Source organism: Pseudorasbora parva, chromosome 2 (genome assembly GCF_024679245.1).
Source record: "Pseudorasbora parva isolate DD20220531a chromosome 2, ASM2467924v1, whole genome shotgun sequence".
Classification (NCBI taxonomy): Eukaryota; Metazoa; Chordata; class Actinopteri; order Cypriniformes; family Gobionidae; genus Pseudorasbora; species Pseudorasbora parva.
In genome coordinates this window covers 14,184,253-14,200,199 of record NC_090173.1, presented here as the reverse complement: position 1 = coordinate 14,200,199, position 15,947 = coordinate 14,184,253, and the positions used below count along the sequence as shown (strand labels likewise).

The 15,947-nt window shown below is 39.1% G+C and overlaps 2 protein-coding genes across 2 annotated transcripts; one reads left to right on the top strand and one right to left on the bottom strand.

Annotated features, from left to right (window-relative positions):
- Positions 1-584: 584 nt before the first annotated feature.
- Positions 585-8,472, top strand: LOC137092438 (C-signal-like). Its single transcript, XM_067456690.1, has 6 exons — positions 585-762; positions 837-891; positions 979-1,166; positions 1,255-1,416; positions 1,614-1,724; positions 5,792-8,472. The coding sequence occupies exons 1-6, from the start codon at positions 622-624 to the stop codon at positions 5,903-5,905; spliced, it is 771 nt and encodes a 256-aa protein (XP_067312791.1). The 5' UTR covers positions 585-621; the 3' UTR covers positions 5,906-8,472.
- trim35-12 (tripartite motif containing 35-12) lies at positions 6,007-15,163 on the bottom strand. The gene is made up of 6 exons (XM_067456677.1): positions 14,132-15,163; positions 13,064-13,159; positions 11,168-11,398; positions 11,058-11,080; positions 10,852-10,970; positions 6,007-10,009 (listed from the first exon to the last, which is right to left on the bottom strand). The coding sequence occupies exons 1-6, from the start codon at positions 14,651-14,653 to the stop codon at positions 9,450-9,452; spliced, it is 1,551 nt and encodes a 516-aa protein (XP_067312778.1). The 5' UTR covers positions 14,654-15,163; the 3' UTR covers positions 6,007-9,449.
- Positions 15,164-15,947: the final 784 nt, after the last annotated feature.

Sequence of the window (15,947 nt, the reverse complement as noted above, 5' to 3'; positions counted from 1 at the left end):
TCTGCATGTGTAACTGCATGTCAACACGGACAAGGACACAGAAGTATAAATGAAAATCGACGTGTAGCCCGCAGGTCCGACGCAGAAATATAAATCAGCCTCTTGCCTCTGATCTTTATCAGCTCATTCTTTGTTCTGTTTATTCAGTGCAGATCATTTAACAGATGATTTTTATCTAAGTATCCAGAACAGTTAAATTACAACAAGGAATGTTCCTCTTGAACAACCTATGGGTAAATACCTTACTCAAGGTCACACTGGCGATAATAGAGCTACTAATCAGCTCATCATTTGGGTCATGCCTTACAAAATATTTTCTCTAGGACTGTTGCTTTCTCTAGCTCAGATCTTTAACCTCTACTCTCCCTCCTCACCCTAGAGTCTATATGATTGCAATAAAATATCAACGCTTTTTGGAATGCGTCCAAGCTGTTTTATTACTCAAATCTATTAGTGCCGATAGGTTCATGCTGAGTCACTTTGAAATGTTATCTCGACTCGGCATGGTTCTCTCTCTTACAAAAAAGACCCGTGCAAAATGGGGTGTGGCGTTCACTCTGCAACTCTATAAAAAGCATGAAAGAGAGGAGGGTCGGGTGACCAGACTGATCATCGTTGTACATGGCGCCATTAAAGGCGTGTAGTGTGCTCGTGAGCGGGGCCAACCGAGGCTTGGGTTTAGAAATGGTCAAACAACTCCTGGAGGCCCATTGCTCCAAAGTTTTTGCTGCATGTCGTGACCCCGATGGGAAAAATTCGGAGGTGAGTGTTCAGGAGCTTAGGACAGCACACAGCTTAAGAAATCTGTATTTATCAATGAACTCTTTCTGATTCAGGGACTGAGAGAACTGGCCAAAAAGCATCCAGGTGTCGTCACCCTTGTGAAGCTTGGTAAATCTGCATTTGTCTTTTAGTTGTTTTTTTTTTAGGTTAGAAATAACCAGTTTACAACTGTTATTTTTTTTCTGCCAATATTAGATGTTGCTGACCCATGCAGTATCAAAGAATCTGCAGAGAAAGTGGGTTCTCTACTGGGCAAGAATGGTTTGAACCTGATCATAAATAATGCTGCAGTGTTGCCCTCAAAATCCATGCTGACCGCCACTGTTGAGGACATGGTCTGCGCCTTCAACACCAACATGCTAGGACCTTTATTTGTCATTAGGGTAATGGAAAGTGTTTTTGAGAACTAGACTAATCTAAAATGAGACTTGATTTCTTGCAATATCTAAAACACTTGGTTGTGAATGTCAGGAGTACCTGCCGTATCTGCGTGCAGCCGCCAAAGCCAGTGGCAAAACAGGGATGTCATGTGATAAAGCAGCCGTGATCAACATCTCCACAGATTCTGCATCTATGAGCATCATGGCATCACTACCAGAGCCATTCCCATTTTTCCCATATAGCATCAGCAAGGTACGCAAAAAGGCTTTTCGAGACAGACAGGTAAATGTGGTTTGAAACAATTAAAATCAGATATTTATTCATTCTCAAGTATGCTGTCTAAACATATGGTCTTAACAAACCATTTATTAACTTATTTAAAAACTGAAAACCAAATTAGAGTGGTTTCAGTGTGAACAAACTTTGTCATGCATCTGTTTTCCTTTCAGGCAGGTCTAAATATGTTGACCGTGTATACTGCTAGGGACTTAAAGGCAGATGAGATCCTCTGCATTTCCATTCACCCAGGATGGGTGAAGACTGACATGGGGGGAGATGAGGTAAATCTAGATAGTTATTTCAGTTTGTGGTCAGTTTGAACACTGTAGAAAAATATGGGTCTTTCAGAAGTACATTTAAAGTGTCAAAGACAGAAATACAAATTCTGTCATTAATTACTCACCCTCACGTTGTCCCAAACGCCTTAAGACCTTCGTTAATTTTCAAAACACCAATTAAGATATTTTTGATGAAATACGGAAGGTTTCTGAACCACCCATAGGCAGTAACGTCATTGCCACTTTCAAGGTCCAGAAAGGTAGTAACGGAATTGTTAAAATAGTCCATGTGACTCAACCTTAATTTTAAGACCTAACAAAAATAACTTTATTCAACCATATTTTCTCGCCTGTGTCAGTCTCCTACGCTCCCGATGTAGTAAATACAGCGCAGCATTTCCAAATTCTGTTCTGACCATTGGCTGACGCTGTTCCCGTGAGCACCACGATGAGTGTGTAATTCTGAAGCAGGAAAAGAGCTTGGAGAAGACCTAGAGCTTGAAAGCGCGGCACGGTATTGAATTCGTCAACAGCATAGGAGACTTAAACAGACGAGAAGAGTTGAATAAAGTCGTTATTTTTGTTCGTTTTTTGTGGACAAAAAGTATTGTCGTCCCTTCATAAAATTAAGGTTGAACCACTGGAGTCACATGGGCTATTTTAACAATGTCTTTACTACCTTTCTGGGCCTTAGAAGTTGCATTGACATTGCTGCCCATGGCTGCTGGTTCAGAAACCTCTTGGATTTCATCCAAAATATATTTTTGTTCCAAAGATGAAGATGAATGAAGTCTTATGGCAGGGCTATTCAAATACTGCCCTGGAGGGACCATCGCTGCAGAGTTTAGCTCCAACACTGATCAAACACACTCACCTGTGATTTTCTAATGATCCTGAAGAAATTGATTAGCATGTTCAGGTGTGTTTGATTAGGGTTGGAGCTAAACTCTGCAGCGCAGTGGCCAGGGGTCCCCAATCTAGGTCCTGGAGGGCCACTGTCCTTCCTGAGTTTAGCTCCAACCCGAATCAAACACACCTGAATCAGCTAATCTATATTTTACTAGGGCCTATAAAAGATTGCCCTCCAGGGCCCTGTCTTATGGGTTTGAAAAGACATGAGGGTGAGGTATTATTGGGTGCATTTACATGCACGTTCTTAAGCCGATTATGCCTAATAAGTCGTCAAAGAAAATGGTCATGTAAACGCGATAACCATTTTCTTTTATCTGAGAATGGTCATAAAAGGCGCAAGCATAAACCGGTAGTGATGGGCAGGCCGAGGCTTCGTGAAGCACTGAAACAGTTGAAGCAAATGTGCCGAAGCTTCGAAACAACACCCGACACCCGTCTCCATGACGCCATCTAGTGGACACTGGCGTGTATTGATCTGAAATAACCTTGACTGTGATCTACTGTTTGTAAAAAAAAAACACACAAAAAAAACACGTTTTTTCACATCTGGCTCACAACTACTTGGTTGTAACCTGTAGCCTCCTCATTGTAAATAACTTTAGTTTTTAGTTTTGTTTTTTTGAAAAATTAAGATTATTAAAAGAAATAAAGCCACAATGTGTCATTTGTTCCATAACATTTTTATTAAAAAATATGAATTATGACATACAAATGAGTGAAAATTACTGAAAATTAAGTTAATGGATCCGATCCTGCATTCTGGGTCAATACAATACACACATCTCACTTTATGTGGTGTTTCCAATTGGAAATGCTCCCACACCAGATGTAGTACGAGATTTCGTTTTTGATTTAAAAAAGCATTGTCATTTCATCATTGCGATATTTTAGAGAAGCATACATTTTTAAGCTTTGATAATTTTAGGCGTTTAAGTACACTTGTTTAGTCTACAAAATGTGACATAATCTTGCTCCCACTCCACTGCATGGCTTTTTCCAAAGACTTGACAGTGGAGGTTATACACGGGCCTGTGTCAAAGGAGACTGCGTGATAGGCTCACCACTTTTGGGCAAAATGTTTTGTCAGTAATAGGTGGTAAACTCTGGAATAGCTTGCCCCTTTCAACAAGAGAATGTCCTACACTCAACACCTTTAAAACTCTTAAAACAGTGGCTTCTTGAAAACCAGAGGTGTACTCATATTTAACTGTCATACATTTATCAATAGCACATGTACACTTACACTGTAAATCTGAACGTAGTATAGAGGTGAATGAACAATGTCTTGCCATTTGTGTAATTTTTTGTTTTGGTGAATGTGAATGATGTTGTATGATTGTTGGCTGTCTTTGTTATTTTTGTTATCTGCCTATAGGGACTGCAGATGAAAAGTAGTTATTTTTACTAATTCTGGCATATTTACATGGTGTATTTTTATACAACAATGTTCATGAATATGCTTGGTCCCTATTAAATAAACGAATAAAATAAAACAAAAATATATCACCTATGGATATCTATCTATCTATCTATCTATCTATCTATCTATCTATCTATCTATCTATCTATCTATCTATATATATATATAATTCTATATATATAATTCTAACTTAGCCTATATGAATGTGTTACTAGCCTATATCTATCCTATCTGTCACTGATCAGTCAATATAGCCTCATTTAAATCTAGCCTAAATATAACTAACCATAGCACACAATAAATCTCACTTATATCACAAAATCTCTCTCCTCTGACAAAAACCCACGAGGTGAAGATGGATTAACTTCACTTTTAAACTGTGGGGAATGAGGTTCATTCAGATGTGTGACGGTGCGGTTTGTTCCCGCCCCTTTTAATCAAAGCAGTCTCGACAGGCGCACCTGATGAAACACTTCAGCGCTTCGTTTAGCGGCAGTCACGTGGCATGGGTGTGTCGAATCACAGCTCGGAGCAGCGTTTCGAAGCATCCGCGCTTCGGGATCTCGATACAGCGTCGAAACGGCAGGTTCGCGTCAGCCATCCCTATAAACCGGTCGGAACACGTTGTTTTTTGCCTCTTACCCTGATTTCGCGCTGCATGTAAACACATTAACCTGCTTTCTGTCGGCTTATTGAAGTGCGCATGTGTGATAGGTGACAAAAACGCAAACTTAGAGCAGATTTAAACGCATCCAGACAGAGCGAGCTAGCGTTTTGCATGAAATAAGGACTCTTTTAAGGCCCAGAAAATTGTAAAGATGTGTTCTCTTCTCATGCAGTAGAAGTAGAAGAGGTTCAGTCAGAACGCTGCATCTGTAAAGCTTGGAACATACTCTGCAAGAACAAAGAAATTTGTTAGTTTTCTCAAGGTGGCAAGAACAAGAACAAAGTTCGTTCTGGCAGTGCATGCCATACTTCACGAGAAAAGCAGTTGCAAATCATCTGCGTTTCTCCGCATTAACCACGCCCACATTAAATGTACGACCAGTCACACAATAGTTATCAGACACCTGCAAGAAAAAAGTTCTGCTCAGGCGATGTGTCGAGAACAAGCTGCGAGAACTCCCAAACCAGGGCTGGAGAACAAAATGACGTCATTTTGTTCTCGCAGCCCTGGGAGCGATAACTTTTTTCTCTGTTCTTGCGGAGTATGTTGCAGCCTTAACTGATGAGGGATAATATGAGCCGTAAATCTCCCGCTGCCATGGTGTACGCTTTATTTAACATCACAACGGAGGTAACATTTGAAAAACTCTGAGTCAGATACGGACATTATTATTTTTGACGTCACTACAAGGAAATAACCCGGTTTATTAATAAAGTCATGTAAACGCGGTTTACTTGCGTTGTCAGTTTACTGGTTTGCATGTTTACGGGGAAAACTGGTTGTTTCAATAAGCTGATTTTTTTGAGTTATCAGCTTACTGGTGCGCATGTAAACGCTCAGATTGACAGAAATGGCATTTTGGGGGGAACTAAGCTTTTGAGTTGAAGTTTTGTTCATAATCAGCTCTCATAAGGAAATAATAATAAATAAAAAAACTGCATTATGCTTCAATGTTATACATCATTAAACTGACCCTTGAGTTTGTCAGAAAAAAAACATGACGCTTACAAAAGCACACAGATGGTCTCTGTTTGACAACATTACACTATTTTAATTGCATGCTATTTCCAGGCCACTATTGACGCCAGACAAAGCGTGGAAGGGATGCTGCGTGTCATTGGCAGCCTTTCTGAGAAGCAGAATGGTGGATTCATGGACTACACTGGGAAAACAATGCCCTGGTAAAACAGAGGAACAAATCAAAGACTCTTTCATAAGGAAGGTCAACGAAGGGTTAATCCATATAACGGCTTATCATAAGTAAAGTGATAAGCACAGTCGTTAACTTTTATGACAGACAATCAACAGCTTTATTCTGTGTTCAGTACAATACAACTAACTATTCGAACAATACTGCAATACTGTAATTTCCCCAAACTTTTTGGGCACTATAATTAGTCATTCGACATTTAAAAAAAACACTTCACATATTAAGAATGCAATGCTGTGTTTTCTGATCACATTTCTAGACATTCACCACAGCATACAATATGGGTTGGACCTTATACAAACTAAATAATTTATTTAAATTTTTGATAAATATCCTTCATAAACTATAACATATCTACTGGGTTTACTAAGGTAATATAGAACTTGTAATAAACAGCATGTGAAAAGTACAATACAACTGACTTTTCTGATATGACATATTGTTACATCTTTATATATGAGGTAAATGTAAATATCAGTAAATTATACAAACATATTTGTCCATAAAACATCCAAATATACAATACCAAACAAAGGTCTGCAAACAATTTATTATACGCTTCAAATCCTGTTGATCTGAAGTCTTATGCTCAAATGCCTAAAATAGTTTTGCAGGTGAGGAAATTGTGCTTTTGTTTTTATTCGAAAAGTGTCTATGTGGGAGAGAAACCTAAGAAGAAAAACGGTTTTGGATAAGAAACATCTACTGAATTAAAAAATAAAGTAATGTTGTGGGGTTGGGAATACAATTGTATTGTGGGGCATGCAATTGTTGGGAGGACACTGAAAATGGGGATTTCAGTTTTGAGAAGATGTTGATAAATCGGTTATTGTCAGTTTCATGAACGTAAATACCACAAGCGAATAACTTCTACAGTATATAAAGAGTGGGCATATTTATCTTTGCTCAGTCTATCCACTGAATGGTGATTTGAATAAATGCTACTGAGAGAACCGAGTCTGTCTTTAAATGTTGCTGCATATAAGGGGGAAAACCTAAATTGGGATGCCAGGATGAGTACACAGTGAAAGGAAATCTCAAAAAATATAGGGATTTCGTTTTAGAGCAACCTCTTCATAGTTCCTAGAAATAATGGCGGAAGTACCCACTTTTATCTGTGTTCACACCAAAGGAACTGGGATTTAAGTTCTAGGAACTCCTTTTGGGATATCTAAATTAGTTCCTATTTTAAAGTAGGGTCTATCCCAACACAATAGGAACTACCAGTTACGTAAGTGTATGCTTCTAGAAGCCGAACGCATGTGAAACACTGGCATCCGTTTAAAAAAAAAAAAAACGTGTACACAGATTATAGCCTTAATATTTACTTCAGAAACTCTACGAACATGGAAAACGGTAATATATGGATCTCTCATCATTTATGCTAAAGATAAAATCCAACGCGACTTTGAGGGGACCAAGCGAGACACGAGTGTGTATTTGTGCTCAGCTAATGACATTAGACATCAGCAAGACAAAAAACGCTAATACTTTTTCATATCCCGTTTACTTTCTTTGTATAACACTTCTATCTAATAACGTATTAAACAGATCTGTTAAACAAACTATAAACTAGTGTAGATGAAAAATATAAGAGCTGTGTGAGCTCTGGCATCTCTTGACCAGAAATAAATCTCTATCCGTCAAAATAAATGTCTGCCAGGCCTTCAAAATAAAAGTCACTCAACAACAAGTGCGGCTTACATCACTTCAGAGTTCCTACTGGTGGTGCGAAAGCAACCAGGAAAGCAGCCCTAGTGGACAATTTAGTTTTTGGGGAACCACTCTTAATAGGGGCTAGATTCTATAACTAAGTTCCTAGAACTACCCAGTGCAAATCTTTTTCAGTGGATATTTCTTAAAATAACCATGGTTTTCTTAGTGCGAAGAACATTTTACAAATCTAAAGAACTTTTTGTCAGGGTTCGGTCTAGTTTGGTTTTGGTTCCGTCTTGGTGTTCAGGCATTCATGCTCTGTGTCTTTGTTTTCTGTTGTAGCCCTGAGCGCTTGGCATAAGGATTGCCTTATTTTGCTCGTCTTATGTGTGAGTGTGCGGTTTCGAGTTTGCTTGAAACCATGTGCTCCTCTGTCCACTTGTGTTTTGTGTTGGGTTTAGCACGTGATTCATCTTTATATTGGCCGAGTGCTTTTTGTTGTTGTCTTGGGCTGTGTGGACACGCAGTCGGTAAGTGCCCTCACGTGTTCGTGTCATGTTTTGTTTGAGCACATGGCTTGTGATGGTGTACGCAGACCATGTGCTCTTGTTTTTGTTATGTTTGGTGTGAGCAAATGGCTTGTCCTATTTGTTTTCTGTTTATATGCCGTGTGCTTTCATTTACTATTGTGTAACCATGTTCTTCTTGTTAACTGATTATTGTTTCTTTAGCCCCACCTGTCCTCACACTTTATTTGCTTATTAGCCTACTTGTTCTCCTGTTTGCAGTCCTGTGCCAGTTCATCATTGTATATACCCATTGTGACAACAGCCCTGCTAAGCCTTGTCCTGACCTTGACCTTTACAAATAAAAAGCATGTTCTCTGCACTCATCTCATCCCTTCACCCAACCCTGACACCTTTTTCACTACAAAGAGCCTTTTGTGCAATGGAAAGATTCCATGGATGTTAAAGATTCTACATGGAACCATCAATTCCAATAAAGAACCTTTATTTTTAAGAGAGTAGATAAGAGATTATATTACATCAGAAAATGAGCTTCAACAGGACAGCTGTGACGCAGAAGAAAATAACATGACTGACATACATAAACTGTGCTTAACTACATATGACTCTATTTATTTATTTATTAAACTCTTATATTATTGTGTTTCCCGAAATTGTCAATTTAGAGTAGTTGGTTTCCAGCATACATGTGAAATTGCATCCAAGAAAGCACCTTCATTGAGAACGTCCAGATTATGTAGAGTTGAAATTCAGATGAATGGTGACTTAAAAGAACATCAAACAGAACATTTGTGGGCAGATTTAATAAACAGGGCAAATTAGCATAAGAGCGCAGTTCCCAAAAAAAGTGCTGATGGGAGTGGAAAGTTCTGCGTGTGATCTAGTATGACACGCAAATGAAAGAGCACAGGCACAGACGGATCATTTCCATAATGACCAACGCAATCGACCAAGAGAAGTGCAAATTAGCATCTGGTTTAAGACAAGCTTATTTTGGGCGGTAAATAATGGCGCAAACACCAGTAAATTGACGATTGCAAACCTTAGTAAATCACCTCACATGATTCATTTAAATACTCTTCTCCCATTAATTGTGCGTCTGAATACAAATTCCTACAAATGCATATGCAATAAGGTCAGCCGCAAAAATAACCATATCCACGCCTTTTCAGCGCTAATCCTGCAAGTAGATTTTTAACACCAAAAAAGGGTTTACACTGGTGCAAGCTGTTGGTGTTATTCTAGGATTCAATTTTATACTAAAATCTGGAAACTTGTAGATTAGTCCAAACCTTTGACTGCTACTGAATAACTGTAGTAAAAATATATAAAGCTGTCACCAAGAGGCACTGTTCCATACTGCCACTCTCACAGGGCAGATCTTAAGCGGCCCTGGATTGTTGCCATTTATATTTGCCCCCGGACAAAAAAAAGGGAACATCCTCTCACTAAAGTGGTCATTAAATGTGTAGATGGGTGTGACATCCACCGAGTCAAAGAAGCTGACCTCTCCAGCATCATAATCGATTTTCACTCGAACCTTTTCCAGGTGTCCCTTCAGCTTGAGTGGTGTAGGTGGGCTGGTCATGGCCGTGTACTTCCCATCAGAGAGAGCGATGGTCCAGAATCCTCCTTCTGGACAGCCAGAGATTTTGCCTTTCCTGGCAATGGATGCTTTAACCACACCTATTACCCAGTCATTATTTTGGCCCACGTCCACCTCCCAGGAATGACATCCGGAGGTGAAACCCTTAGAGCCCAGTACAAAAACAAAGTGGTCGAAGCGCTCAGGGTTATCAGGCAGCTGTTTCATCACGCCCGTGTTGGAAACACTTGTTAGGTTCTTGCTGAGAGACAAACAGGGGTAGGCTGTGTTGGGGTCCATCGTCACTGGAGCTAAAGTGGGAAGACGTTATAAAAATATGACAGTTACAAAACTTAGGTTTTAACTTAGATGTTATTCAAGTGTGTAACTTTTTTTCAGTGTTAAATACTCTCTGCAACTAGCCTTTTGTAGTGTTTTTTTTTTTGGCGTTTGTTTGAAAATCCTCAAAGTAAAATTGCCTCAGCCAATGGTGTGAGTTTTGGGGCGGGATATCTGGTCATTTGACCAGATGCAGATAACTAGTCAGTTATTAAATGCATTAGTAATTATTTCAGCTTTAAGGACATATAAATAAAATAGAATTAAATACTTAAAGATCCTTCTGTAAGTGTAGATATTAATATATATAATTTCATAGATATATATTTAATGTAATATATTTAAATGTAATACATACATACATTTAATTTCTATGTATTCTACATATTTCCAGAAACATTTTTTTTTACTTATTAAAAATACATGTTGGTAATGACATCTAAAACATTTTTTTTTATAAATAAAGTATTTATATGTCATTATATAAATGTTAACATACTATAACAGACATATATTCATATAAATAAATATTTTCATTATAATATTTTCATTTAATGTACCATATTTCCCAGAATGCTCTAATGTAGTTGGAGCCAAACAACATGAAGCATAATGGAAAACATCCTTTTCTCCCTTCATTTGTTGAACAAACTTTGAATTTCTTTGAACTGCAGTCATTTCCTCTTCCTGTCCTTGCTTTTCAACTTGTTAGACGTTCGATTCAAATATCAATGTGTGAATTTAAAGGAAACCTGTTCTGAAATCCTGAATGTTTACACAAGCCAATCCAGCTCTATGATTACAGAGTACTCACTGCATTCCACCAGGCTCTGCATTTTTTCCCACACTCTGAACTTCAGGGATGTGATGTGCTCCGCGACGTCAATTAGAGATTCCTGGAAAGTTTCTGGTTCGTGAAATGTTATCTGAGCTCTGTAATGACATTAAGTCAGATTAGTTGTGATGGATTTTATGCAAACAAATCCATCAAATACTTTCAAATGTGCAGTGTAAGATTACCTCATTTTGACATTCTTGTAGTTCTGCAGGGGACAAGTCAAATCAGTTACTTGGGCTAATATTTGTACAAAATTCATTAATTAGTTAAGAATCCAAATACAACAGGTTACCTGTAAAAAGAGGCTGTCATCACTAGCGATCTCATTTTCAATGGCCATGACTGCCTGTGAAAAGGTGAGTATATCACGACTGATTTTGTCAGTTTGTTTCTTCACCGTCTGTTTCTTTGCCTCTTCTTCTTCTGCCAGAGCAGCAATCCTTGCAGCTTCCTCCTTCAAAAGAAATTGCTGAAGCTCTGCAAACTCCTCGTGAATTTGTTTCTCTGTCTGTTGCCTTTGGTTCTATATGAACCCAACATAAAAAGGTAATGCTCTGAGCAATGCAGGTCTCTGTTAATAGTTATTGCATAATATGGTGTTTGTAATGCCTGGTACACATTGTACGCTTTTGGGCTGTCCCAGATGAAAAATGACCAATTGTGGCAATTTGGCCATACAGTCAGAGAGGTTCAAAGACGGAAATTGTCACAGTGACGAAAGATAGCCTGCAATTATTTTTTGACAGTGCCAGATACCTGGTTGCCTTAAAATTTTGAGTTCATTCAAATTAAAATTTTGAGTTAATACAATGAACATTTTTTGAGATTCGACAACCTTTATTAAAATATTATTAAAAGATTTTGTAAGCATATTGGGTAAATGTGTGTTTTATTTCTGATGACGCAATGAAACATGCCAAATTGTGCTATTTTCATGATTTATCAATTTGGTTTAGATACAATAATATTTTGAGTTTCTATTTATTAAACAAATTTCCTTCATTGTATCAACTCAATTTTTAATTTCAACAAACTCAAAATTTTAATGCAACCAGCTACTTACTTTTTTAAGTTAAACCAACAAAAAACAATTTTTTTTACAGTGTACAGACTAGCCAATTATCTACGACCTGCATCTACTGACTAGCCAATCATCTACAATCTGTGTCTACCAACTAGACAATCATCTACGCCCTGTCTTCTGACTAGCCAATCATCTACGACCTGTGTCTACCAACTAGACAATCGTCTACGCCCTGTGTCTTCTGACTAGCCAATCATCTATGACCTGTGTCTACTGACTAGCCAATCATCTACGACCTGTGTCTACCGACTAGCCAATCATCTACGACCTGTGTCTACTGACTAGCCAATCATCTACGACCTGTCTACTAACTAGCCAATCATCTACGACCTGTGTCTACTGACTAGCCAATCATCTACGACCTGTGTCTACCGACTAGCCAATCATCTACGACCTGTGTCTACCGACTAGCCAATCATCTACGACCTGTGTCTACTGACTAGCCAATCATCTACGACCTGTGTCTACTGACTAGCCAATCATCTACAACTTGCATCTACTGACAAGCCAATCATCTACGACTTGCGTCTCCTGACTAGCCAATCATCTACGACCTGCCACTACAGACTAGCCAATCATCTACGACCTAGCCAATCATCTATGACCTGCGTCTACGACATAGCCAATCAACTACAACCTAGCCAATCATATATGACTTGCGTCTACAGACTAGCCAATCATCTACGACCTGACTAGCCAATAAAAGAATGCAACATAAAACACTGTATTGATCAACGAGACATGGTGCTCAAAATTAAAACTACTTGCCTCAAGCTCCATTTACAAAATTGCCATGCCAAGTTGGCCTCATTTCCCTTGCCATGACTACATCCATATTTTCCTTTCACATCCTCTCTATTTTTTCAGCTCACTTAAAAAAACACAATTGCCAAAGTGCAATTTATCTTGCTCTATCTGTTTACCACTAGAGCGCATGTGATGATATTGCCTGTGATTCAACAGGGGTCATCAAAGTATAGTCTACATACATATCATACCCACGTTTATTATATCCATGTCATACAGTGTGCTTTGTAATAATCTGGACTGCCAAAATCACACGGTTTGTAGCAGGCATAAGTCTGGAACTTGCTCTATTGATACCTTGATGTGGACTGTTATGTCGTCATGTTCTTGTTTGGCCTCATAGAGGCGTCTAAGACTTTTCTTAAGTGGGATGACAATCTGCCGCATTTCCTCCTGGAGAAAAAAAAGTATATATATATATTTTAAAAAAAAGTATCTCATTCCAAGTTAAAACAGCTCTCTATGGCTGTGTTTACACCTGGTGTTAAGATGCGCTTTGGTCGATCGGTCATTCAGCTCTGACCTCACCGAAACGCTGTGAGTGTGTGTTAGAAATCAGGAGTGGTGAGATAACATTGTGCTTGGTATGTTTTATGACCTCAAATCAAATTTGGGTGTTTAGCTGTCAAAGTTTAAATCCCGTCTGGCTAGCGCGCTTCACATAATGTTTACACATGTTGGTGGTCGAGAAAGTGGATGCGCTCAAGGCATTTTAGACCCCGTTTACACCTGTATTTAGAGATCGGATCGACCAAAACGCATCTTAATACCAGGTGTAAACATGGCATAGGACAGAATGTAAACATGTGGGGGTTTTCGACAAGTTGCACCCAAAAAAATGCAATCTCTAACTGATTCAATATTCAACATGCATATTCACCATTTATGTCATTACTGCTCAAAAATGTATTGGCAACAATTTTGAAATTTCCAAGATATTACCTTGTGTTCTATGATCGTGGAAAATGACTCATATTTCCTCATTCCACAATTGTAATTTATTAATAATTAATCAACTTAATATATTTTCAAGCAAGGTAATCTGTATCCTACCATGGACATTAAAAAAAGAATCATGTTACCTTCCTGACAGTTCAGCACATTTTAATTCTCCTTTCCATAATAAATAATAAAAAATATATATTATTTAAAACATATGCTATTAGTTAAAGTGCAATTATACATTCTGACAGTATTTATCGTGCTAACTTTAATGTGTGTTAAAAAAACCTTACAACAATCAGAATTGAGAATAACATTAATTACATCTAGATGCATTGTGGTCATGAGAATAGGGATGGTTAATACAATGGTAAATGGTAAAAAATTGTAAAAACGAAGGAATATTCTTAGAAACATTATCACCTTGAGATCATTTGCTGCCTCTTCCAAAGGACACACACTGTGGCCTAGATGTTTCTTGGACGTTTGACAGACACAGCAGAGAACCTCTTCGTCATGTTGGCAGAACAATTTGAGTCCCTCCCCGTGAACGGCACAAAGAGCCTCCGGTTTGGACGTCCCGTTGGCCGCAGCTGAGCCGGCTTGTCGTTTCTGCTCCTGTAAGATGGCGTCGCACACGTTCTTCAGAGCCAGACTCACGGTGGGCTCCGTCAGAGAGGACTTCCTCCTGCACACCGGACATTCCCTCTTGGCCGCCTTCCTGCTCCAGAACTGATGAAGGCAGAAACGGCAGAAACTGTGGCTGCACTTCAGGACCACGGGATCGGTGAAGATCTCGCAGCAGACCGGACAAGAGAGCTCATCCTCTAATGGCGACTTCGAGTGAGACGACGAAGCCCTCGGGCGCAGAGCTGGGAGGTTTTTAAATGATGGAAGGGTGTTTGCTCTTCCAGGTTGAGAGGAAGCCCTCGGTCGCAAGGGCATGGCTGTCTGGTGTTGCTGGAGTCCACTCGCTTTTGATGCGGAAACCTGATGAGGCCAAGCTGCAGCTGCAGTGTTTGTTGCCACTCTTTCAGCTAGATCACAAAACTCCTACAAACACCCACGTCCCAAGAACAGGGCCGCCCCTTCGCCAATAATTACCTTTTACAGGGCCGTGACCATCCTTAAATTACCATCACACAATTCTCAGAAGTCATACTTTGACCACACCTCATCTACTTGAAAGCTTTCTCTTTTTTTACGGTAGTCTATTATTTGGTCTTGGTACATTACTGGATCAACTGGTGCTCGAGGGGAAAACAAGCTTTGCCACTGATCCATGAAATGTTTGGTGTAAGCATTATTGTTTTGGGAACTCGGAGGCAGTGTGAGGGGTTGCCAGAGAGCAAACACTTTCTAAAAGGCTGCAGGGATATTTAGGCAAAGTATCTTTTGTGGAAAACTGAACTGCACAAATTGCCATAGGAGTGCAGAACGTAGCAAAAATGTATTTCTCTCACAAGGTTGATAGTTCACTCAAAAATTCTGTCATTAATTACTCAAAACCCATAAGACTTTCGTTCATCTTCAGAACACAAATCTTTTTGATGAGATCTGAGACCTTTCTGTCCCTCCATATACCGCCATGCAACTGCTTCAAAAAGTTCAAAAAGAGATCATAAAACTAATCTATATTAATTGAGTGGTCAGTCCAAATCTTCTGAAGAGATTTGATCGCTTTATAGGATGAACATTTAATTTAGACTTTAATTTACATATAAACATTCATCAACGCACACATCAGTTGGGGTAAACAGAAGATCAAGCATGTCTGCTTTAGGTGCTAGAACCAGAGATTCATTCTAGTGTTTAACACAACACGTTTGAGCTTCCTCAAGAACCAATGAGGGTTATTCTTGTGTTATGCAGCATGTTTGAGCTCCAGCAAGAACCAATGAGGTTCATTCTTGTGTTATGCAGCAAGTTTGAGCTTCAGCAAGAACCAATGGGGTTCATTCTCACGTTATGCAGCATGTTTGAGCTCCAGCAAGAACCAATGAGGTTCATTCTTGTGTTATGCAGCACGTTTGAGCTCCTGCAAGAACCGATGAGGTTCATTCTCACGTTATGTAGCACGTTTGAGCTCCTGCAAGAACCATTGAGATTCATTCTCACGTTATGCAGCAAGTTTGAGCTCCTGCAAGAAACAATGAGGTTCATTCTCACGTTATGTAGCACGTTTGAGCTCCTGCAAGAAACAATGAGGTTCATTCTTGTAACGCAGCACGTTTGAGCT

What these genes read in the sequence shown, in the direction of transcription:
- LOC137092438 (XM_067456690.1), top strand. Translation starts at nt 622, where the DNA reads ATGGCGCCATTAAAGGCGTGTAGTGTGCTCGTGAGCGGGGCCAACCGA. An exon ending in CCGATGGGAAAAATTCGGAG is followed by an intron (nt 763 to 836) that starts GTGAGTGTTCAG and finishes TTTCTGATTCAG; the next exon opens with GGACTGAGAGAACTGGCCAA. An exon ending in GACCTTTATTTGTCATTAGG is followed by an intron (nt 1,167 to 1,254) that starts GTAATGGAAAGT and finishes TGTGAATGTCAG; the next exon opens with GAGTACCTGCCGTATCTGCG.
- trim35-12 (XM_067456677.1), bottom strand. Translation starts at nt 14,653, where the DNA reads ATGCCCTTGCGACCGAGGGCTTCCTCTCAACCTGGAAGAGCAAACACC. An exon ending in TACAAGAATGTCAAAATGAG is followed by an intron (nt 10,971 to 11,057) that starts GTAATCTTACAC and finishes ATGTCATTACAG; the next exon opens with AGCTCAGATAACATTTCACG. An exon ending in GCAGAGCCTGGTGGAATGCA is followed by an intron (nt 10,010 to 10,851) that starts GTGAGTACTCTG and finishes TTCCCACTTTAG; the next exon opens with CTCCAGTGACGATGGACCCC.